This window comes from Gallinula chloropus, assembly GCF_964237585.1.
Source record: "Gallinula chloropus genome assembly, chromosome: 18".
NCBI classification, from domain to species: Eukaryota; Metazoa; Chordata; class Aves; order Gruiformes; family Rallidae; genus Gallinula; species Gallinula chloropus.
In genome coordinates, this window is record NC_140103.1 from 12,233,987 (window position 1) to 12,256,218 (window position 22,232).

A 22,232-nucleotide genomic window follows, 5' to 3' on the forward strand; every position below is an offset into this window, starting at 1 on the left:
TTTTAAACAAAAAATAATCTGTCCTTTTTGTATCATGAAATGAAAAAGAAGCACCTGAAGCAGTGGGAGCTCCCTTAGAACTCCACAAACTTTGGGACACCTCAACATTTTCATAATAAAGATATTCCTGTGATTTCTATGTGTCTGTCTCTGTTTATTGTTCATGAGGAAAACACACTTGTCTTTGTCCCTGTGTGTCGTGGCCACAGCTGCAGGACACTGAGGCAGTGTCACTGATGGCGTGGTTGGGAGCTGCATGATGTGGAACCCAGCAGAGGGTAATCCTTGGAGGAGGTTGACATTGTAGAATGTCTTTTTTTCATCAGAAAACACCCAAAACCCTAGTTCTTACCTGCAATCTTGTTTATTTTCCCCCCAAGCTTTCAAAATAATTTTACAGAGGGGAGTTTAATTGTGGGTGGGATGTTTTCTTTGTTTAAAGTAAATCTGAGTGATCTGGCTCTTGGGTCTTTCACAGCTGTTGTGCAACGAGCTGTGGGGCTGCTTTTCCTTGGCTTCCCAAGTTTTTAAACAGGGTGCTTATTTATAGAGCAATCAGTAGAGGAAGATAGCAGCTTTTCACAACTGCCAGGTGTCCCTCTCTTCTGGAGCTTTAGTGTTGAACCCAGCAAAAGCTGTTTCTCAAGTACCTGTTTTCACCCCATGTTTCTCCCTTGGAACCTGTGTGAAAGGTCCCTGGGGGGGTTTAAATGTATTCAGTAGCTCCCTGTGAGAGGAAAATAAAAGCTAAAACTGAATGCATGCTTCAGGCTTCTGTTAGATTGCTCCTCCCTGATTTTCTAGACGCCCTGTGTCTGTATCTACTGGAATTGTTTGCTTCCTTAGTTTGTTTTTTCCCCTAATGATTAAATTCTCAGAGAAACACCCAATTTTCAGTTTCTCTGGAAATCTAGTGTGGATTTAAAGGCTGAAATGATGAGTGTGAGCTGGATAGAGCACAGCTGAAGGGTGAGCTCAGAGCCAGGACGTAAAGCAGGAGTCACACATCCTCATCTCTAAATTGGAGGGATGTGGATTTGATGGGTGGAGCATCCAGTGGATAAGAAACTGGTTGACAGACCATAGTCAAAGGGGGGTGGTCAATGGGTCTGTGTCCAGGTGGAGGCCGGTGACAAGCGGGGTCCACCAGGGCTCTGTCTTGGGACCGGTGCTCTTTAACATCTTTATCAGTGACATGGATGATGGAATTGAGTGCACCCTCAGCAAGTTTGCAGATGACACCAAGATGAGTGGTGTGGTTGACACCCCAGAGGGAAAGGAGCCATCCAGAGGGATCTTGACAGGCTGGAAAGATGGGACTGGGGGAACCTAATGAGGTTCAACACTGCCCAGTGTCAGGTGTTGCACTTGGGCTGGAGGAATCCCAGACACAGATACAGACTGGGAGAAGAGCTACTGGGGAGCTCCAGCAGCAGTCGCTCTTGCAGCTCGTAGGGCCAATGGGATCCTGGGCTCCATCAGCAGAGGGGTGGCAGCAGGGACAGGGAGGGGATTGTCCCTCTCTGCTCTGCCTTCCTGAGGCCCCAGCTGGAGTCCTGTGTCCAGATCTGGGGCCCTCAATACAAGAAGGATGTAGAACTGTTGGAGAGGGTTCAGAGGAGGGCCAGAAGGATGATCAGAGGGCTGGAGCACCTGCCCTACAAAGAGAGGCTGAGGGAGCTGGGCTTGTTCAGCCTGGAGAAGAGAAGGCTGTGGGGGGACCTCACTGCAGCCTCCCAGTCCCTGAAGGGAGCAGAGGAACAGGAGGGGATTCGACTTTTTAAAAGAGCAGATAATGGCAGGACAAGGGGGAATGGACTAAAGCTGAAGGAGGGAAGGTTTAGATTAGATATTAGGGGGAAGTTTTTTACAGAAAGAGTGGTGAGGGGCTGGAACAGGCTGCTCAGAGAGGGGGTGGGTGCCCCATCCCTGGGGGTGTTCAAGGCCAGGTTGGATGGGGCCCTGGGCAACCTTGTGTAGCTCCAGGCCTGGAGGTTGGTGTCCCTGTCTGTGGCAGGGGGTTGGAGCTCTGTGATCCTTGGGGTCCCTTCCAACCCAGACCAGTCTGGGATTCTAAGATTCTATGAGTCTGAAGTCAGCTGCTTCAAGGCTTCTTCCCGTTGCACCACAGACCTGAACAGGAGCGATGGTTACTCCAGAGCCAGGCAGGCTGTGGGCCTGGCTGTGTGGGGTGTGTCCCTCCCCCACCAGCGCTCCTCCCCAGGGAAGGGGCAGAGAGCTTTTGGCACAGGGAGCGATCAAGGGAAGCAGGTGAGGGGAGGGGTGTGAGGGACAAGCGGGTCCTGCTGGGCACCAGCCCTCCGTGCCGGCTGAGGGCAGGGTTTGTGTGAGGTGCTTTTCACAAGAGGCAGCTGCCAGCTCTGGGCCTGCGGCTCCGTGTTGCCGGCCCGGGGACTCTGCGCGGTGCAGCGGGGGTTCTCCGGGAGGCAGCAGCCAGGCCGGGTCTCCTCGGCTGTGCCGGCCGAAGGAGCAACGGTGCCTCAGCCGCTCCTCTCGGTGCCAGGCTGGTGCCGCGGCCTTGCCCGCACGTTGTTCTCCGAGCCGGGCGGGAGGCGGAGGGGGTGGGGGGAGCTGGGGCTGCGCCTCAACCTTCACCCGGGGGCCGAAGCTCTCTCCGAGCGGGTGAGACGGGCCGCGAACCGCCTCCACCCGAAGGCCCTGCCCTGACTCGGGGCGAGCCCGACGCCGAGAGCTCGGCGGGGTGTCGCGGGGCGGCCGCAGCCCGCGGTAAAGCGGCGGAGCTCCGCGCTCCTCCCCCCCGCCTCTCCCCCTTCCCGCGGCTGTTGCTAGGGGCGCGGCGGAGTCCCGGAAGCGCTGCCGGGCCGCAGCGGCACCCGGAAGCGGCTGCTCCGTGCGGCTCGGGGCAGCGAGGCGCGGGGATCATGGCGGCCGGCGCGCTGGGCGGCGGGCGGGCGGATCGCGGCCCCTGAGGCGCTGACATGTACTCGGCTGCTGCCGCTGCCGCCGCTCCCTCGCCGCCGCGACGGGACTTCATCTCCGTCACCCTCAGCCCGGAGGAGGCGGGGGGGCCCGGCGGCTACAATAACAGCAAGGCCTGGAGGCGCCGCTCCTGCTGGCGGGTGAGGGGGGGGGGGGGCTCCGGGCCGTGAGGCGGGGGGAACCCGGCCTGGGGTTGGGGGGGGGGACGACACCTGCTGCTGAGGGAGCCTCGGGCTATGGGGAGGGCCGGGGGGGGCTCCGGGCCGTGAGGTACCCGGCCTGGGGTTGGGGGGGAGGGGGGGGAGCTGCTGCTGAGGGAGCCTCGGGCTGTGGGGAGGGCCGGGCTGTGGGGTAGCGACCGGTGGCTCGGCGCTGGGGAGGGGCCCGAAGCTGGGCCACTCGACCCGGGGGATGCCCGGGGCTTTGGGGAGGGAGGGAGGGGGAAGCTCGAAAGCGTTCAGCTGGCGGCTCTGCCTCGCTGGAGGAGTGTGGCCCGTGGAGGGGGGCTGAGGGTGCTCTGAGTCCTGGCTTAGTTCTCGTGAGTGATGCTTTGCTGGAGGGGTGGTATGTGAGTCTGAGGGGATGGCCCCCCCCCCCTCTCCGGAGTACTGGGGGGGGGATGGAAGGGGGGGAGGTTTGGTCTTTGTGCCTTTGCCCCCCTTGTAGAGCTTGGCAGGGGTGTCACTTTCTCTGCCCTGCTTGCTGTGGGAAGGCTGGCTGGAGGGGCTCTGGCAGGAAGGAACCCTCATGTCTGCTTGGGGGCACATGGCTCTACTGGGTGGGGGTCTTGGGCTGGAGGGGCAGGGATGTTCCAAGCAGGAGGAGGTGAGGTATGGCCACCTACAGAGGTGTACAGAGGTCAGTTGAAGCCTGTGGAGCTCTATGATCCTTGGGGTCCCTTCCAACCCAGACCATTCTATGATTCTATGATTCTGTGAAGAAGTTGCTGAGGGACACAGCATGACAGTTCCTTTCATGTTAGATGGGACACCCTTCCTTTTATCCCTAGTCAGAAAAAAACCCCACTCAGATGGTGGTGAATGCCCTCAGGTATTCCTGTACCCCATCCCTGCCCACCCTAAGACACTGCAGGTAGTGCTTCTGCCTCATCCTACCCCGAGGAAGCAGCACTGCTGGGCTTCCAGCACAGAGCAGCTGGGGGAAGGTGAACAGTTGGCCATGCAGGAGTGGGATCAGCACCTGGCATCGTGTTGGAGCTGTGTACACCCCTGGACACCCCTGGTAACTGTACTGTAGCAGTGTGGGAGGAAAACAGGACACGTGTGCTCTGAGGCTCCAGCAGTGTAAACTCGTGGATGGTTCTTCACCGAGGCAGTCGCAGCTTCTGGTTGTTACTGGGAGGCTGAGGGCATCTGGAAGGGCTGTGGGGTGCAGAGAGGTCTGTAGGAAACTGCTGGTCGTTCCCAGCTGTAGCACTGGCAGTGAGGCACCCACTCTGTGTGCTGAAACCAGGACTTAAAACCAAAATGCTGCTCTGGTGAATTCTGATAGGGCTGTTAAACATTAACTTTCCTAGTTTTGTAACTCCACTGCTTGCTCTCTCTAAATGGAGGAATAGAGGAGCCTTCTCTCTCTGGCTGATGCAGCATTTGCCCTCTGACTTTGGGGGGTGTGTGTGTGTTTGTATATGCTTCAATTTTAAACACATATTTTTGGCCCAGGACTGAGATTGAAAACACTGTGATTTCGTTGTGTTCATTGTTCTGTTGGGTCACTTCATTTTCATGTCATGGCTTTATCTGGGAAAGCTGAGACCTGCTCTGTGGGACAAACCCAGATAGGTTTGTCAGAGGCTGCCTGGCTTTCCTTGCCCAGGAGCTGCTGCTTAGCTGACGTTGAGCCTTTCATCCTTCCTGCAGTAACATTTGCAGGTTTCCTGCTGCTTTCTCCTCCTTTCTTGCTTTGCATGTGTGCTCTGCAGCACCTGCTGAGCCAGAAGGGAGGAAAGAGCCTTTTTTGCCTTATTTCACAGTGGATATCTGAGCAGTTGCAGGACAGCCAGTGAAGGTTGTGCTGGAAATCAGCACACTGTGGGTGATGCTCTCTGGGAGCCTTGGCAGCAAGTAGCTGTGGTGCTGTAAGCTAGTGTGTGGTATTCCTCTGTCATCAAAGCAACTAAGACATGGATGTCTGCAGCTGGAAAGGGGGTGAAATCAAACCTGACTGAAGCAGTAAGTGTGTGTTGGACTGAGCAGGCTGTTAATGAAAGGTTCTTCCTCTTTTCTGGCTTCTGAAGAAATGGAAGCAGCTGTCTCGCCTGCAGCGCAGCGTGATCCTCTTCCTCTTTGCCTTCCTGGCAGTCTGTGGGGCCCTTTCCTATGCAAGCCTGGGGGAGCCATGGAAAGGTAGGTGTTCTTCCAACTCACAGTGTGACCTGTGTTTCCAGCAGCTGTTGTAGCTCTTACAACTGGCTTTAAGTTTCATTGACTGGGTGTTACACCCCTTAGAGCACAGTTGTGAGGTGGTTTTATGGGACGTGCTTCAGGGACTTATTTCTGCTCAAGCAGAAAGATTCTTCTTATTCCTGTTTATTGTGGCTAGAGCAGCCTTCTGTTTGAGGTAAGATTTGGAGGCTGTGAGTGTTTTGGTTATTTTAAATTGTGTTTCTATGTAGATATTGGTGGCCTGAACCTAAACAGTAGAGTAAGATAGCCTTTTTCTTGGTTTTTTATTGTCCTTCAGGTTAGCAATTCCAAGCTTTTCTGCAATACCAAGGCACATTGAGATTTGATATCATTTTAGCACCCTTATTGAGAAGCTAAAACAACAATTAAAAAAATAAGCATGTGTGTTTTAACAGGGAGAGTGGTAATACCAAAAGACTCTGCAGCTAATAAGCAGTTATCAGTGTTTTGTGGCTGGAAACATCTAGTTCATCTAGTATTGGAATGGCACAAACTGTTAACAAGTTCTTAGCTGGAGCCTGACCTGTTGCTTCCTGGTGATGAGCAGTTTTGTGTGTCTAGGTCTAACAGACAAAGCCCTGGATGATCAGAGAACAGAACCAGAAATTCCTGCATTAAAGCTGGCAAATCCAGTCGTTCTCCCAGCACCCAAGAAAGCAGATGCCAATCTTGGAGAACACCCAGAGCTTTCACCACAGGTACTATGAGAAGAAATGGGTTTAACAAGGGACCAGAGAGTTTGTGAAAGCTGCAAACAGGGCTTGGTTCCAACAGTTGTTGAGGAGAAAGGAGTTATAATTTGCAATAAAAGCCTGCTCTGGGTAGAATTCTCTCCTCTAACCAAAGGGCTTTGCTGCAGTATTTCTTGGCTTTACCTTTTTTATCTAAGTGTGTTCAGCATGCTGCTTCTTCATCACTGATAACACTGTGAGCCCTGAGACTTTGGGTCACAGTGACTCCTTTACTTGGGGCTTCACTTTCCTTTTGTGACTCATTTGTTTGGACTTTGAGTGCTCTGGGTGTCAGTCTTGCTGTTGTGAGGGCCCAGGTAGACTTGTGGCTGACTATGAGATGCAGGACACAGACAGCTGAACTGGAACAGCTTCTTTGGTAGCTTGTTAAGCAGCAGCAAGTGGAACAGATGGGTGGGTTTTTGAGGGTGTGGGGGTGATGGTAAAGAAAAGTGAACTGGTGGTGTGTATTAATGGGATTACTGTGGTGCTCTCCAGGTATTTGCCTCATGAGTTTTGTGATTTCCAGTTCATGAATGTGAAATTTAGTATGAAATCTTTCTCTCATCATGCACAGATGCACATGTGTTACTGCACAGTGATTCTGGGTGTTACCTAACGCTGCATTGTGGAAGCTTTGTCTTTTCCTTGTATGCTTTTTGCTAATTCCAGTAAAAAATTCCTGTGCCTAGGAAAATGGAATCCAGTATCCTTACAATCCTTTGGCACTGCCTTGTGCTAAATTAATATCTAGTAGCAGTAGAGCTATTTTAAAGGTCATTTATCAGTGTAAACTTAACATCTGGGTAAATTTACCAAAAGTTTAGAATAAACAAAACCCTCAAGGTCTTCAACATACCTTCCCTTCAGGGCAGAACTCCCAGGCTGTATGATAGCAGAGAAAGGTTTATTTGAAGTTATGTTCAACACTGAAATCTCTGGTTTGAGGTTTTGCCATCTCTGCAGCACTGTAAGCACAGTTTTTCTTCTTGATGCTCTCAGAAGCTGCCAAAGCCACCTCGTGCTCAGCGTGGCCCTTCCCACCTCCAGATCAAGGCACCGTGGAGGGATGTGAGGCTGAAGGCCCAGCATGATACCAGCAGGGCTGCTGAAGAGCCAGACCAGACCAATAGAGAGGAGAAAACAGAGAAATCTGTTATCAGGTAGTAATGATTCCAGAGAGCTGCAGTGTTGCTGTCCTCAGCAGTGCCCTCCCCAAGATCCACTGGATGTTGGGGTGAAAACTGGGAGGGGTGTGGAGCACAAGTCTGATGAGGAGGGGCTGAGGGAACTGGGGATGTTCAGCCTGGGGAAGAGGAGGCTCAGGGGAGACCTTGTCACTCTCTACAACTACCTGGAAGGAGGGTGCAGTGAGGGGGGAGTTGGTCTCTTCTCCCAAATAACTAACAATAGGACAAGAGGAAGTGGTCTCAAGTTGTGCCAGGGAGGTTTAGATTGGATGTTGGGAAACATTCCTTCCCAGAGAGGGTTGTTGGGCATTGGAAGGGGCTGCGGATGGAGGTGGTGGAGTCTCCATCCCTGGAGGGATGCAAAAACATATGGATGTGGCACTCCAGGACATGGTTTAGTTCACATGGTGGTGTTGGACCTGATGCTCTTAGTGGTTGTTTCCAACCTTAAAGATCCAAAGATTCTTAATCCAGTAAAATTTCTCTGGTGCAAATTTCTTTCTTTGAAAAGTAAAATTATTTAGTGCACAATGTAGTTATTTTGATACTTGATGCAAAATCCAACTCCTGTTTAATCAAAGTATCATAAGCAAAAAAAGAAATGCAGAGATAAGTTCCCTCATTTGCATGACTTTGTGACCAAATTAAGTCTTAATCACAGTCCCTTGGATTTTCAGCTGGAGAGGAGCAGTGATAGAACCTGACCAAAGCACTGAACCTCCATCTAGTAAAATAAGAGAACCAGAAAAACCTTCATCTGTGGAAGCTGAAGACCAGAAGGAACCAGGTAAGCAGCATAGTTAATGATACTTTGATTTCTGTTCACTTTTGTAGTGGAAGTTGTGCAATTCCTCCTCTGGTGATGTTACCCCAGCTGACACCTAACCCCATGCAGCTGCTTGCTGCTTTTCCCCATGGCAGGATGGGGAGGAGAACCAGAAGGGTAAAGGTGAAACTTGGGGGTTGACATCAAGCCAGTTGAGTAAGTAAAATGAAATCTGTGCATAGAGGCAGAGCAAGGCAAGGAATGAATTCCCCACATCCCCTTGGCAATCAGGGATTCAACCATCCCCAGGACAACAGGGCTCCACCATGGTTAACGTTTACTTGGGAAGACAAATGTCATCACTCCAAATGTTCCCTTCTTCCCCCAGCTTTCTGTGCTGTGCATGATGTCCTGTGGTGTGGAACATCCCTTGGGGCACTGGGGTCAGCTGTCCTGGCTGTGTGCCTGCCCATCTTCTTGTACACCCCCAGCTACTTGCAGGTGGAGTGATGTGAGGAGCAGGAAAGACATTCCTGTGGGCACTGCTCAGCAGGGATGGAAGCATCCCTGGGACAGCAGCACTGTTTCAGCACAAACCCAAACCAGCCCCATACCAGTTAGTACCCAGATGAAACCAGTACACCTCCCCACACACATCTATGAATCTAACCAAGACCATCAGCATTCCACAGTGGCAGCCTTTAAGCCTGTTAGTCTTCAGAATTTAAAAATAAATGTTTGTGCTAAGCCTTTGAAATGCCTCTGGGAGGAGGCAGACATTGCTTGTCCTCCTTCCAGGAGAGGACAGCCTAAAGGCCTTGATAAAGACAGCTTCCTCTGTCAGCAGTGGCTTTCCTTTTGCTCTGCAAATACAGAGAAAGTCATTTCCTCCCTGAATCCAACTGGACCAGTTTTAAGGCTCCCCATAAAGCTGTAGAAGCTGTTTTTGCTCTTGCTGTCCTTGTGGAGTGAAGAGCTTGTCTGTTCTAGGCTCACACGAGGACATTCTGACCTGAGAAAAGCAGCATATTACCATGTGATGTATTTGCCTCTGCCCAGCTTCAGATACATGGGGTTAGTGATGCTGCTTGGTGTTTCCCAGTCTAGAAATCTTGATGGTTTTGCAGATTTTCCAGCTAAAGGGCTTGAAAGTTCCCTGCTGGATGTGTAACATGAGCTCAACATGATGGCCAGTGGTGAACAAGAGTTTCAGTAGAGCCAGGGGAAAAGATGGGAATGTGAATTTTCTTCCTTTTTTCTTTTTTGTATTAAATAAAATGTTCAAGAGAAATAAGTTTATATAACTGAATTTCAGTTGAGCCAGGTAACAATGAATGAGACAGGGAATGTGAAGAAAAAAATACCATATGGTGAATTACCTGATAATCATAGAGTTAAGCTTATGCATTCAGCAGGTGAATTACAGTTGATTTAAGCAATCTTAATCCTGGAATTTCTCAGTTTACAGGTCTTTGAACTTCAGTGATACTTACCTAACAGCTGTGCATCTGGTTGGGGTTCTTCTATTGTCTTATTTGCAGGGGTTTTTTTGGTTGGGTTTTCCTTTCCCCCAACGCTTTCCTTCCCCCCCAACGCTTTCCTTCCCCCCCAACGCTTTCCTTCCCCCCAACGCTTTCCTTCCCCCCCAACGCTTTCCTTCCCCCCCAACGCTTTCCTTCCCCCCCAACGCTTTCCTTCCCCCCCAACGCTTTCCTTCCCCCCCAACGCTTTCCTTCCCCCCCAACGCTTTCCTTCCCCCCCAACGCTTTCCTTCCCCCCCAACGCTTTCCTTCCCCCCCAACGCTTTCCTTCCCCCCCAACGCTTTCCTTCCCCCCCAACGCTTTCCTTCCCCCCCAACGCTTTCCTTCCCCCCCAACGCTTTCCTTCCCCCCCAACGCTTTCCTTCCCCCCCAACGCTTTCCTTCCCCCCCAACGCTTTCCTTCCCCCCCAACGCTTTCCTTCCCCCCCAACGCTTTCCTTCCCCCCCAACGCTTTCCTTCCCCCCCAACGCTTTCCTTCCCCCCCAACGCTTTCCTTCCCCCCCAACGCTTTCCTTCCCCCCCAACGCTTTCCTTCCCCCCCAACGCTTTCCTTCCCCCCCAACGCTTTCCTTCCCCCCCAACGCTTTCCTTCCCCCCCAACGCTTTCCTTCCCCCCCAACGCTTTCCTTCCCCCCCAACGCTTTCCTTCCCCCCCAACGCTTTCCTTCCCCCCCAACGCTTTCCTTCCCCCCCAACGCTTTCCTTCCCCCCCAACGCTTTCCTTCCCCCCCAACGCTTTCCTTCCCCCCCAACGCTTTCCTTCCCCCCCAACGCTTTCCTTCCCCCCCAACGCTTTCCTTCCCCCCCAACGCTTTCCTTCCCCCCCAACGCTTTCCTTCCCCCCCAACGCTTTCCTTCCCCCCCAACGCTTTCCTTCCCCCCCAACGCTTTCCTTCCCCCCCAACGCTTTCCTTCCCCCCCAACGCTTTCCTTCCCCCCCAACGCTTTCCTTCCCCCCCAACGCTTTCCTTCCCCCCCAACGCTTTCCTTCCCCCCCAACGCTTTCCTTCCCCCCCAACGCTTTCCTTCCCCCCCAACGCTTTCCTTCCCCCCCAACGCTTTCCTTCCCCCCCAACGCTTTCCTTCCCCCCCAACGCTTTCCTTCCCCCCCAACGCTTTCCTTCCCCCCCAACGCTTTCCTTCCCCCCCAACGCTTTCCTTCCCCCCCAACGCTTTCCTTCCCCCCCAACGCTTTCCTTCCCCCCCAACGCTTTCCTTCCCCCCCAACGCTTTCCTTCCCCCCCAACGCTTTCCTTCCCCCCCAACGCTTTCCTTCCCCCCCAACGCTTTCCTTCCCCCCCAACGCTTTCCTTCCCCCCCAACGCTTTCCTTCCCCCCCAACGCTTTCCTTCCCCCCCAACGCTTTCCTTCCCCCCCAACGCTTTCCTTCCCCCCCAACGCTTTCCTTCCCCCCCAACGCTTTCCTTCCCCCCCAACGCTTTCCTTCCCCCCCAACGCTTTCCTTCCCCCCCAACGCTTTCCTTCCCCCCCAACGCTTTCCTTCCCCCCCAACGCTTTCCTTCCCCCCCAACGCTTTCCTTCCCCCCCAACGCTTTCCTTCCCCCCCAACGCTTTCCTTCCCCCCCAACGCTTTCCTTCCCCCCCAACGCTTTCCTTCCCCCCCAACGCTTTCCTTCCCCCCCAACGCTTTCCTTCCCCCCCAACGCTTTCCTTCCCCCCCAACGCTTTCCTTCCCCCCCAACGCTTTCCTTCCCCCCCAACGCTTTCCTTCCCCCCCAACGCTTTCCTTCCCCCCCAACGCTTTCCTTCCCCCCCAACGCTTTCCTTCCCCCCCAACGCTTTCCTTCCCCCCCAACGCTTTCCTTCCCCCCCAACGCTTTCCTTCCCCCCCAACGCTTTCCTTCCCCCCCAACGCTTTCCTTCCCCCCCAACGCTTTCCTTCCCCCCCAACGCTTTCCTTCCCCCCCAACGCTTTCCTTCCCCCCCAACGCTTTCCTTCCCCCCCAACGCTTTCCTTCCCCCCCAACGCTTTCCTTCCCCCCCAACGCTTTCCTTCCCCCCCAACGCTTTCCTTCCCCCCCAACGCTTTCCTTCCCCCCCAACGCTTTCCTTCCCCCCCAACGCTTTCCTTCCCCCCCAACGCTTTCCTTCCCCCCCAACGCTTTCCTTCCCCCCCAACGCTTTCCTTCCCCCCCAACGCTTTCCTTCCCCCCCAACGCTTTCCTTCCCCCCCAACGCTTTCCTTCCCCCCCAACGCTTTCCTTCCCCCCCAACGCTTTCCTTCCCCCCCAACGCTTTCCTTCCCCCCCCAACGCTTTCCTTCCCCCCCCAACGCTTTCCTTCCCCCCCCAACGCTTTCCTTCCCCCCCCAACGCTTTCCTTCCCCCCCCAACGCTTTCCTTCCCCCCCCCAACGCTTTCCTTCCCCCCCCCAACGCTTTCCTTCCCCCCCCAACGCTTTCCTTCCCCCCCCAACGCTTTCCTTCCCCCCCCAACGCTTTCCTTCCCCCCCCAACGCTTTCCTTCCCCCCCCAACGCTTTCCTTCCCCCCCCAACGCTTTCCTTCCCCCCCCAGCCCCCTTTCCTTTCCCCCCACCATTTCCATTTGGCTGAACTGCTGACCAGCAGCCCTGACTGGTTATTCCAAAGAGGAAAGGCTGTACTGAAAATAACCTGAGGGGGTTTTTTCCCCATGACCCTGCCTGTTTAGTTAGGAAGACAGTTTACTTTGGGCAGAATGCACCCTAAATGCCCTTTGCTGAGCTGCCCTGCAGGGGTGCTGAGCACGGTGCTGTTGTCCTCTTGCAGTGCCCATCACTGACCGGCAGCTGGCTGTGGTCCAGGCGTTCCGCCACGCCTGGAAAGGCTACAAGGATTATGCCTGGGGTCACGATGAGCTGAAGCCACTGTCCAAGTCCTACAGTGAGTGGTTTGGCCTTGGGCTTACCTTAATCGATGCCTTGGATACCATGTGGATTTTGGGCTTAAAAGAAGGTAATTTCCTCCACCCCCAGTTGTTTTTTTCTCCTCATCACTAACTCCTTCTTTTCTCTCTCAGCAGCACATGGTCAGAAATCTTTGAGGGGAATATTTGTTATGTGTGATGAGTAACTAGTTTTCCTCTTGATGGTAAATACACATGCTCCAGTAGGTATGAAAATAAATCTTAAAACCCCCACAACTAGATTAAAGGACACAGGGGGGTTTTTTTTGGGAATGTCCTATTGCCCATAATAATGGACATACCTGCCTAAACTGAGGAATGGATTAAGAAATCCACTAATTAACATGGATTTATGATGTACATCACTTAGTGGAATTAATAAATTGAGGAATTTATTTTTGTATTAATTAATGGATGGATTTATTATTCCATTAATTAATCCCTCAGTTCTGGTAGATGTGGCCACTGTGTATCTATTGCCATCTGATTTTTGTGCCTGTACTGAAGCCCTTGGTCCTCTTGGAACCAAAAGGACCTGGCTCATGATAAAGGTAGGTCTTCTCCCCATCAGTCTTACAGAGTTGGCTCCTAGGTTGTGTTTTATTATACCTAATGTTGGGTATTTCCTATCTGCATTGAAGGAGGTTGTTTCTGAAAGGAATCAGTACCTTCTGAAAGGGTTCAGTACCTCTTCCCTGAGCTGCTCAGTCTCCACTCTCATTCTGTTACTCTTGCAGTGGCTCTGTCAGAACATTTTCAAACACTTAAAAAAACAGGGAAAAAAATCTGCAATTCCCTTGCAAAACTTCTGGCTTAATCAGGGTTTAAGAGTTGTTTTGTTTGGTTGTGTGTGGGGGGGTTGTGTTTGGTTTTTTAGTGGTGGTAAAACATTTCTGGGACTGTGCCTGTTTCACCTTTGCAGATTGGTAAGTTGTCAGAGCTGGGAATCATGCAGGGGTTTTTTTTCTGTCAAGATAGGAAGGACAGAGCTGCTACTATGGGACAATAAGCAGTCAAAGTCTCCATGGTTCTATGTCTTCTACCTTTTGAAGTCTATAGAAAGTATGAAATGAAACAAAATCCCCATGTCCTGTGTTTGCAGCAGGTCTGAGCAGGCTGTCTTGAAGATTCATCAAGCTGACAGTGTGCTGGGTGGTTTTTTTTTCCATAAAACACTCCTGGTGAACTGCACAGAGCTTTTCAAATACATTTTTAGTAATTCAGATGTGTTGAAAATGGGCTCTTCCTGAAGGCTTCTCCATGTTTTCTAGCAGTTCTTGTGCTCTTGGCTCTTGGGGCTGCTTCTGAATAACAAATGCTGTTTGAATGAAAGTGTTGTTTGAGGTTGCTCATCTTTCCTATCAGCTCTTGCAGGCTAATGCTTGTGTGGAAGAACTTGCCCTTTACCCTTGTACTGGCAGCCAGTGTTGCTGTCTGACAGCAGAGACTTCCCTGTGGTTCCTCAGCCCAGGATTTCCCCACCACCCGTGGTGCTTTTCCTTAGGAGGACACAGAAGAATTGGGGTGTTTTTTTAGAGCTAATCTCCTGTGGAAAACCTTTCCCTTTTGGGAAGCAGCTGTTGTTCTGCAGAGTGGTCAGAGGGGGAGGGATGCAGAGTGGTCAGAGGGGGAGGGATGCAGAGGGGTCGCTGGGGAAGAGATGCAGAGGGGTCACTGGAGGGGGGATGCAGAGGGGTCGCTGGGGGAGGGATGCAGAGGGGTCGCTGGGGGAGGGATGCAGAGGGGTCGCTGGGGGAGGGATGCAGAGGGGTCGCTGGGGGAGGGATGCAGAGGGGTCGCTGGGGGAGGGATGCAGAGGGGTCGCTGGGGGAGGGATGCAGAGGGGTCGCTGGGGGAGGGATGCAGAGGGGTCGCTGGGGGAGGGATGCAGAGGGGTCGCTGGAGTGATGCAGCTGCTGCAGTCTTGAATCTAAATTGTTGGGGTTTTTTTTTACAGCCCTTTTTGAGGTAGTACTGGGATAAAACATCATTTTTGTTTCTGTGGGGGGAAAAAAATGAAGACTATTGGGATTTTATGGGTTAAGTGCTAAAGCAGGAGGCAGTCTACCCAGGGTGTTGATAGGCCAATGGCTTCATGGCTGTTAACTGAGAATGTGCCTTGTTACCTTGGTAGATAACAGCTTTGGGGTTGAAAACATTGAATTAAAAAGTTCCAGAGGCTCTTGTGGAAATGTAACTGATTGTCTGACAGGATGAACTTAAAATATCTCAATTTCTGAGTATTATAATAAAGAATTCCTCCATTTCTTCTTTCTTTTAGACTACTGAGAACTTTCACATAAGGATTAAACCAATGGTAGTCAAACTTCTCCCAGCATGTGTTAATTGTTCTAGTCTTAACCTACAAGTAGCTGTCATGGATACAAAGAGTACTAATGCCTCTAGTTGTTGGAACACACCAGAAGTTCCTAACTGAACTACCTTTTATACTTTGCAGAGTTTGAAGAAGCAAGGAAATGGGTAGCAGACAATTTAGTGTTTGATAAAAACGTGGATGTGAACCTCTTTGAGACCACTATCCGTATCCTGGGGGGCTTGCTGAGCACCTACCACTTCTCTGGAGACAGCCTCTTCCTGGAGAAAGCTGTGAGTCACTAGTCTTACAAACGAAACCAGATCATGTATTTCATGTTGGATAAAGCTGAGGGGAAGATTCATGGGAAAATTCCATGTTTCTGCTTTGAAACAGTTTCATATTTGAAGTCTCTAGAAAAAGGATTTCCTGTTAATCTTTTAAGACCACACTGCTGTTTGCTCTCTTTCTGTGTTTTACTCTTGTATACCTGTTCTGTTGTTGAAGAGCTGACCATAATAATACCCATGAAATAAAAGATGAAATAAATAGTTGGAGAAAAAGAACAGTTCTCTTTTGTTGCCCTTTGTGTTAACAGTACCAGCCTCCTCTCTGGCTTAGCTAGGTGCAGTCAGTGAATTCAGAGTGAGCTCATGTTGCATAGGGATGGCTGGCTCAAAGGAGGCATGCAATACCAGGGGCAAAGTAGACACTCTGCATACATTACCATGAATAAATCCATGGCTTTTCAATGCTTGCTGTTCTTGCACCATCTAAAATTGAGCTGCTGTTTTCTCTTTTATATTGTTTGCTTGCTGAAGGAAAATCTGAAGGGGTGTATGAGGAGTGTGTGTGTGTTTAATGTTTGTGTTTGGTGTTCTGTCCTGTGCCCTTGGGGTTTCTTTAGAAAGACATTGGGAACAGGCTGATGCCAGCATTCAAAACCCCCTCCAAGATCCCATATTCTGATGTCAACATTGGCCGAGGCACCGCGCACCCGCCCCGCTGGACGTCTGACAGCACCGTGGCAGAGGTGACCAGCATCCAGCTGGAGTTCAGGGAGCTCTCTCGGCTCACTGGAGATGACAAATTCCAGGTAGGGAAGAATCAGTCAGTATTTTTCTCCTTTTCCACCTCTCTGCAGCACCATCACTGTTTCTCCATCCATACAGGTGGCTTCTGTAATCTCTGAGTGGTGTTAAATGAGTTGCTAAACTCTACAGGAGGGAAGGAAAAGCAACAAAAGGAATTCCAGTGATTTTTTTTAAATACCAAAAAAAGAGCTGTGGAGGTCAAGAATGACTTTTCCCCCTCAGGAACAGTTTTTGATTTTTAAAAAACCCAACCAACCCACATCCAAACCACAACAGAACGAAACCAAACACCACCCCCACCCTCCCCAGCTCCTCAGCTTTTCTCAATGACGTGTTTGTTTGGCACTGGGTTATCTGAATGTGAAGAAACACTGAGCTCAGTAGCAGCCTGTGGAGCTGGGCCTTTCTTAGAACTCTGGGGGGAGTTTCTTGATTCACTTGGCCAAATGTGAAATACAAAACCTTGCTGTTGCCATCCAGGGGACTGAAATGGGACTCACTAGAGTTGGGTCTGTCAGAACAAGGAAAAGTTAGTTGAAATAACAGTAATTCCAAAGAAAAGAACGTTTACCACTCTCCTTTTTAATTGGTAATGTTATTTTAGTGTTTTAAGCTGTATCCACATTTCAGGAGTTGGAGAGGGCAGTTAGTTAAAGACCTTTTGGCTCTTGTATTTTCATGTAGTTTTTAGTTGCACCTACACTTTGCAAATATGAGTGAGTCAGATCATAGTCCTGTGCCATAGTAGTGGCTTTTGAGTGGGCTTTCTTGAAGGAAATGGTTAAATATACCCAGAACATCACATTTGGAAAGCCAGAACGTTGGAAATCCTGTATTTAATATGTGCCTGAGCTGAACTTGATGCCCCTGATGCTGATTTGAGGAAGAACAGTTAGTTAAACATTTGTTGTCAGCCTGAAGTTACTAGCCAGAGTAACTGGCTAGTCACTGCATGGTTTACACCTGTCATTTGTTTGCTGTTTTCTTTCTTGCAGAAAGCTGTGGATGAGGTGATGAAGCATGTTCACACACTCTCAGGGAAAAACGATGGCCTAGTGCCCATGTTCATCAACACCAACAGCGGGCAGTTCACTCACTTGGGTGTCTACACTCTGGGAGCCAGAGCTGACAGCTACTATGAGTATTTGCTCAAGCAATGGATTCAAGGGGGAAAAAAAGAAAATGAGTAAGTTGTTTCCCCTCCTCATAGTGGTGTGAGAGTCATGTGAGCTGTAAAACCTGCTGTTGCAGTGTGGTGTTTGGAGAAAACCAATGTAAGTGTCCCACAGTCGACTGATAATACAGGTGTTGCTCCAAACAAGTGTGTGCTTTAATCCCAGCTCAAAACCAGGACAGCAAGCAAGAGGGACCTGAGGTAACCTGATATAAAGACAGCATCAGAGTTAGGCTTAGCCTCAGAATTTCTCAGAAAACGTTTCTTTTTCAGCACATCAGATGTGAGGAGTGATAGAAGAGAACTAAGTCTTTGTAGTAGCTGTGGAGCATCATCAGACACTTTTGAAGTCCTGATGGTGTCTTGTGTTTTCTCTGGGTTTGTTGGGGAAAGATGAATCCTAGAAGATGGTTGAAGTGGGAGAATTAATCCAAAAGGAATGACTTTTCATAGAGTTCAGTGCTTGTGTAAACCTTGCTTTAGGTCTCTCTTTCTTCTCTGCACTGGGTATGGGGAAGAGAATGTTTGCAAAGAGCAGAGGAATTAGAGATGCTGGAAAAGGTTTCCTCCAAAACAAGACAAAAAGTCCAAGCAGGTTTTGTTTATAACCTACTTATGCTGGACTTGTTCATGTTGAGGGGTTTAATGCATAAAGAGCACAGTGTGCCTCTCTGAGGCTTGGCTTTGCATCAGAGCAGGTGCATCTGGTGATGACCTTGGTGAGGGAACAGCATCCACCCTCAGCAAGTACCCAATGATCCAGAGCTGGGAGGAGTGGCTGACAGGCAGGACACTGAGCTGCCATCCAGAGAGACCTGGCCAGGCTGGAGAGCTGGGCAGGGAGAGACCAGATGAAATTCAACAAGAGCAAGTGGAGAGTCTGGCACCTGGGAAGGAGTAACTGCTGGAATCAGGACAGGCTGGGGGTGACCTGCTGGAGAGGAGCTCTGAGGAGAAGGACCTGGGGGTCCTGGTGGGTGACAGGGTGGCCATGAGCCAGCAGTGTGCCCTGGGGGCTGAGAGAGACAATGGGATCCTGGGGGCATCAGGAGGAGTGTGGCCAGCAGGTCACAGGAGGGGATCCTCCCCCTCTGCTCTGCCCTGGTCAGGCCCCACCTGGAGTGTTGTGTCCAGTGCTGGGCTCCCTGGGATAAAAAAGACAGGGATCTCCTGGAGAGAGTCCAGAGGAGGCTACGGAGATGCTGAAGGGCCTGGAGCATCTCCCCTGTGAGGAAAGGCTGAGGGAGCTGGGACTGTTCAGCCTGGAGAGAAGAAGACTAAGGGGGGACCTTATTCATGTTTATCAATATCTTCAGAATGGGATGCAGGGGAAATGGGCAGCCCCTTTTCAGTGTCTGTGGGGACAGGACAAGGGGCAATGGCTGCAAGTCAGAGCATAGGAAGTTCCCCACCAACCTGGGGAAGAACTTTTCCCCAGTGAGGGTGAGGGAGCCCTGGGACAGGCTGCCCAGGGGGTGTGGAGTCTCCATCTCTGGAGAGATTCCAGCCCCGTCTGGACGCCGCCCTGTGCAATATGAGCTGGGGAGCTGCTTTGGCAGGGGGGTTGGACCCCAGGAGCTCTCCAGGGCCCTTCCAACCCCTGTGAGTCTGTGATCTCTACCAAGTCAGTTTGCAGGCCTTGCCAAGAGGTCCCCACCAGCCCAGATGTTCTGGGATTTCAGTTACTGTACTTGTAAGGATTTCTGAAATAGTATCTGGGTACTGCCTAGAGACAGATTTGGGGTTGGTTGTTGTTAATAGTTACACTTAGGGTTACTTGAAAAGTAAACTTAGTATTTCTAAATCTTAACAGTTGCTAATTAATGTCCAGTTGATGGTGAATTTTGGGGGGTGGGAGGGATGTGTGTGTGTGTCAGTTTTCACATCTGGTTAAATACTGGTCTTTGGATTGAAATAACTGTATCTAAAAAGATTGTGCTGAACATCAGCTGTGATTAAATATGTTCTCAATGTGTGTGGAAGCCAACTGGGAACTACTTTAATTCACAGACTGTTGGAAGACTACATGAGAGCCATAGAAGGAGTGAAGAAGCATCTTCTTCAGAGATCACAACCCAAGCAGCTTACTTTTGTAGGAGAACTTGCTCATGGCCATTTCAGTGCCAAGATGGTAAGAAGCACAACAGCATTTTAAAAAGCAACAGCTACTGAGTAACTAGTTTCTCATCTTTGCAAACCTGGGGACTTCTCTTTGAGGTACTCCAGTAACTCTGTTTATGTCCCTGTAATACTGAACACTTTGGTGCTGGAGTCAAGTTTTCTTTCTTCCCCCCAACCCCCCGTTTTGCTCCTGAAATCCAGTGTCTGAAACCCTTGAGGCAATGGCTATTTTATGTATTATTTATTTGCCATAATTCAAAAATCTGTGTGGACACTCACACACCTGGCTTTCCAGATTTACCTTCAGAAGCAGCAGGTGATCTGATATTGTATTACTGGGTGAAAAAGCAAATCTGGTCATTCTGGAAGGTTCTCTCCATTCATGACCCTTGTTTCTTTTCCTGCAGGTGGGGTTATTGAGTAAACCAGTATCCTGGTGGTTGTAGGATAATCCATTGATCTGAACACCCTGCTCTTAATTTCTCCATCCATATTGTGGCAGATGCATCCTCAGACCTTTCAGTGAGAGATCTCATGCCAGTGCAGATAGCATGGGTGGGTGGGTGTTGTGTCTCTCTCAGCAATGCCAGGGGCTGATGAAAATGATGACCATCTCCTTCAGCTGACCTCTCCCTCTTCTCCAGAGTTTGGGTTTTTGTGGCTGACTCCAGTTCTTGGTACCTGAAAATGTGTCTGGAAGACACAGGAGGAGGAAGAAAAAGGAAAGACATGCACACAGGGACAGAGAGGTGCACACAGCTCCCCAGTAAAAGCTGTCTTGTCTTGCAGGATCACTTGGTTTGCTTTTTGCCTGGCACTTTGGCACTAGGAGCTCACAATGGACTGGCTGCTGATCACATGAAACTGGCTGAAGCCCTTATTGAAACCTGTTACCAGATGTATGCTCAAGTAGAGACAGGCCTGAGCCCAGAGATCGTACACTTCAATCTTCATGCACAAAAGGGCCACAAAGATGTGGAAATCAAGGTGAACAGTTACCTGTCCTGAACTGTGATTCCATGGTTCATCTGTATCTCTGTTCTGCTGTTGAAACTCCCAGTCTGGCACTGGTGGTGTGCTTTGTTGGGGAGCAGCTTGTTCTTTTATTGCTTTGCTTTCTTGGTCTACCCTAGCCTCTGTTCCTAATTAACTTGGTAGTGTATTTAGAAACTCAGTTGTGCATAATGACCTCTCTGGGGTGGATGGGAGCCACTGTTTTCCTTCCTCTGTGTGTCCTTGAGGAAATTCCCTGTTGGAATTATTATTGCTTTTCTTTTTTCCTGTTGCAGCCTGCAGACAGGCACAACTTACTGCGACCAGAAACTGTGGAAAGCCTTTTTTATATGTACAGATTCACAGGAGATAAGAAATATCAAGACTGGGGCTGGGAAATCCTGCAGAACTTCAATAAATACACAAGGGTAAGGTCATCTTAGAGCAAACTTGTCAGGCTGCTTCTCCAACCTGGAAACCTGCTGGTTTTCAAGAGTCTCCAAATACCTGTGGGGTAATTTGTAGGAACACACAGAGAAACTCAGTTCCTGCCATGCCTTACAGTTTGACCTACACTGCTTAGTACATTCAGGGCAATAGCTGGCATTGACACTGTTTAAAAAGCAAAAAGCAGAAGCTACATGCAGACTCTCAAAGTGTCTCTGTACCTTCTTGACTAGAAGCCTTTCTGCAGTGTTTTGAAGCATTCAGAAGCTGAGAAGGGCTTCTGGATTAAAAAAGAACCCTTTGGTTGCCAACCCTGCTCCCCACAACTGGCATTAACATTTCCAAAGGATATCTTTAGATTCATTAGATGAATTCTGCTGACAGTGCTCATGGCAGTGTCCCTCTGATGTGCCCCAAAAGCCAGGTCATTAACTATCTCTGGTGGCTAAAGAATAGGTATTTGACCAGCCTGGATGTAGAACTTGCATTAGTTAGTTACTTTACATTTGTCCAGAAGCTTCCAGGAGATGTTCTTTGTGACACATCTTTAACTGAAGCAGAAATGGACATTTGGCTTCATTTTTATCCTGATGGCTTCTTTTGAAATGCAGTGAGATCTTTCCATAGCTTCAGTTTTAGATGTGGATGAAAACCAGGTCTGAAGTGAAAAACCTGGATCTTTTTCCTAGCACTTATTATCTCTTGAGTGCATCTAGATGTTAAGAAGTGAAAACTATTTCAGGTTTTGGAAACACATAAAAACTTTGCTTTGTTGTTGTTGTTGTTTGTTCTTTTTGGCCCAGGTTCCTACAGGTGGTTACACTTCCATTAACAACGTCCAGAACCCCAGCAATCCAGAGCCACGAGATAAGATGGAGAGCTTCTTCCTTGGGGAAACACTTAAATACATGTTCCTGCTGTTCTCAGATGACCTTGACTTGATCAACCTTGACAAATATGTATTTAACACAGAAGCTCACCCCCTCCCTATCTGGGTGCCAGCATAGCCTGGGTGCCAGCACACCTTCCAGTGGGGGTGTTTTTATCTCCAAGTCACTTTACTTTTCAGGGTTTGAGGAGAGATGCTGTATTGCACCTTTTTATTTTTGTCTTAAACACAACCCATGGGAAAAGCATCTCTGCTTTGGAGAAGTCCTGTCAGTCTTAAAGAGAATCCCTGGTTCTGGGATGGACAAGCTGTGCCATTCTGAGCTGGTACTGCTGACCAGGTTCAGAGAGCAACTGTAGTGTGGACCATGACATTCAGGAGGCTCTGGGGAACCAGAACTCCCTTGTGTCAGTCTTACTAAACACTCATTAAATAGCAGGAATGCAACAAGTTGTCTTACAGCAACAGGACTGTCCCTGCAGAGGGGGAACCAGCCTGCAGGTTTCTGCTCAGTTCAGGACTCACTGAAACCCTCTGTACAGCACTGTTCCTCCATCAGCACCCACAGTGCTCCAGGTGGGAAGTGGAATAAACAAGGAACTGTAGTGAGAAGCAAAGCTGTGAGTATTGCTACTGGTCTTCTGAGCTCATTCCAAACCACCCAGCTCTGCTGCTTCAG

At 50.1% G+C, this 22,232-nt stretch overlaps 1 protein-coding gene across 1 annotated transcript; it reads left to right on the top strand.

The window, feature by feature from the left end:
* Positions 1-2,960: 2,960 nt before the first annotated feature.
* On the top strand, positions 2,961-22,111 carry MAN1B1 (mannosidase alpha class 1B member 1; the record flags this gene model as incomplete). Its single annotated transcript, XM_084272524.1, has 13 exons — positions 2,961-3,101; positions 5,219-5,327; positions 5,949-6,085; positions 7,121-7,281; positions 7,986-8,095; positions 12,386-12,571; positions 14,980-15,128; positions 15,743-15,931; positions 16,925-17,115; positions 19,114-19,234; positions 20,014-20,211; positions 20,514-20,645; positions 21,468-22,111. 13 exons carry the CDS (start codon positions 2,961-2,963, stop codon positions 21,669-21,671), a joined length of 2,028 nt encoding a protein of 675 aa, XP_084128650.1. The 3' UTR covers positions 21,672-22,111.
* Positions 22,112-22,232: the final 121 nt, after the last annotated feature.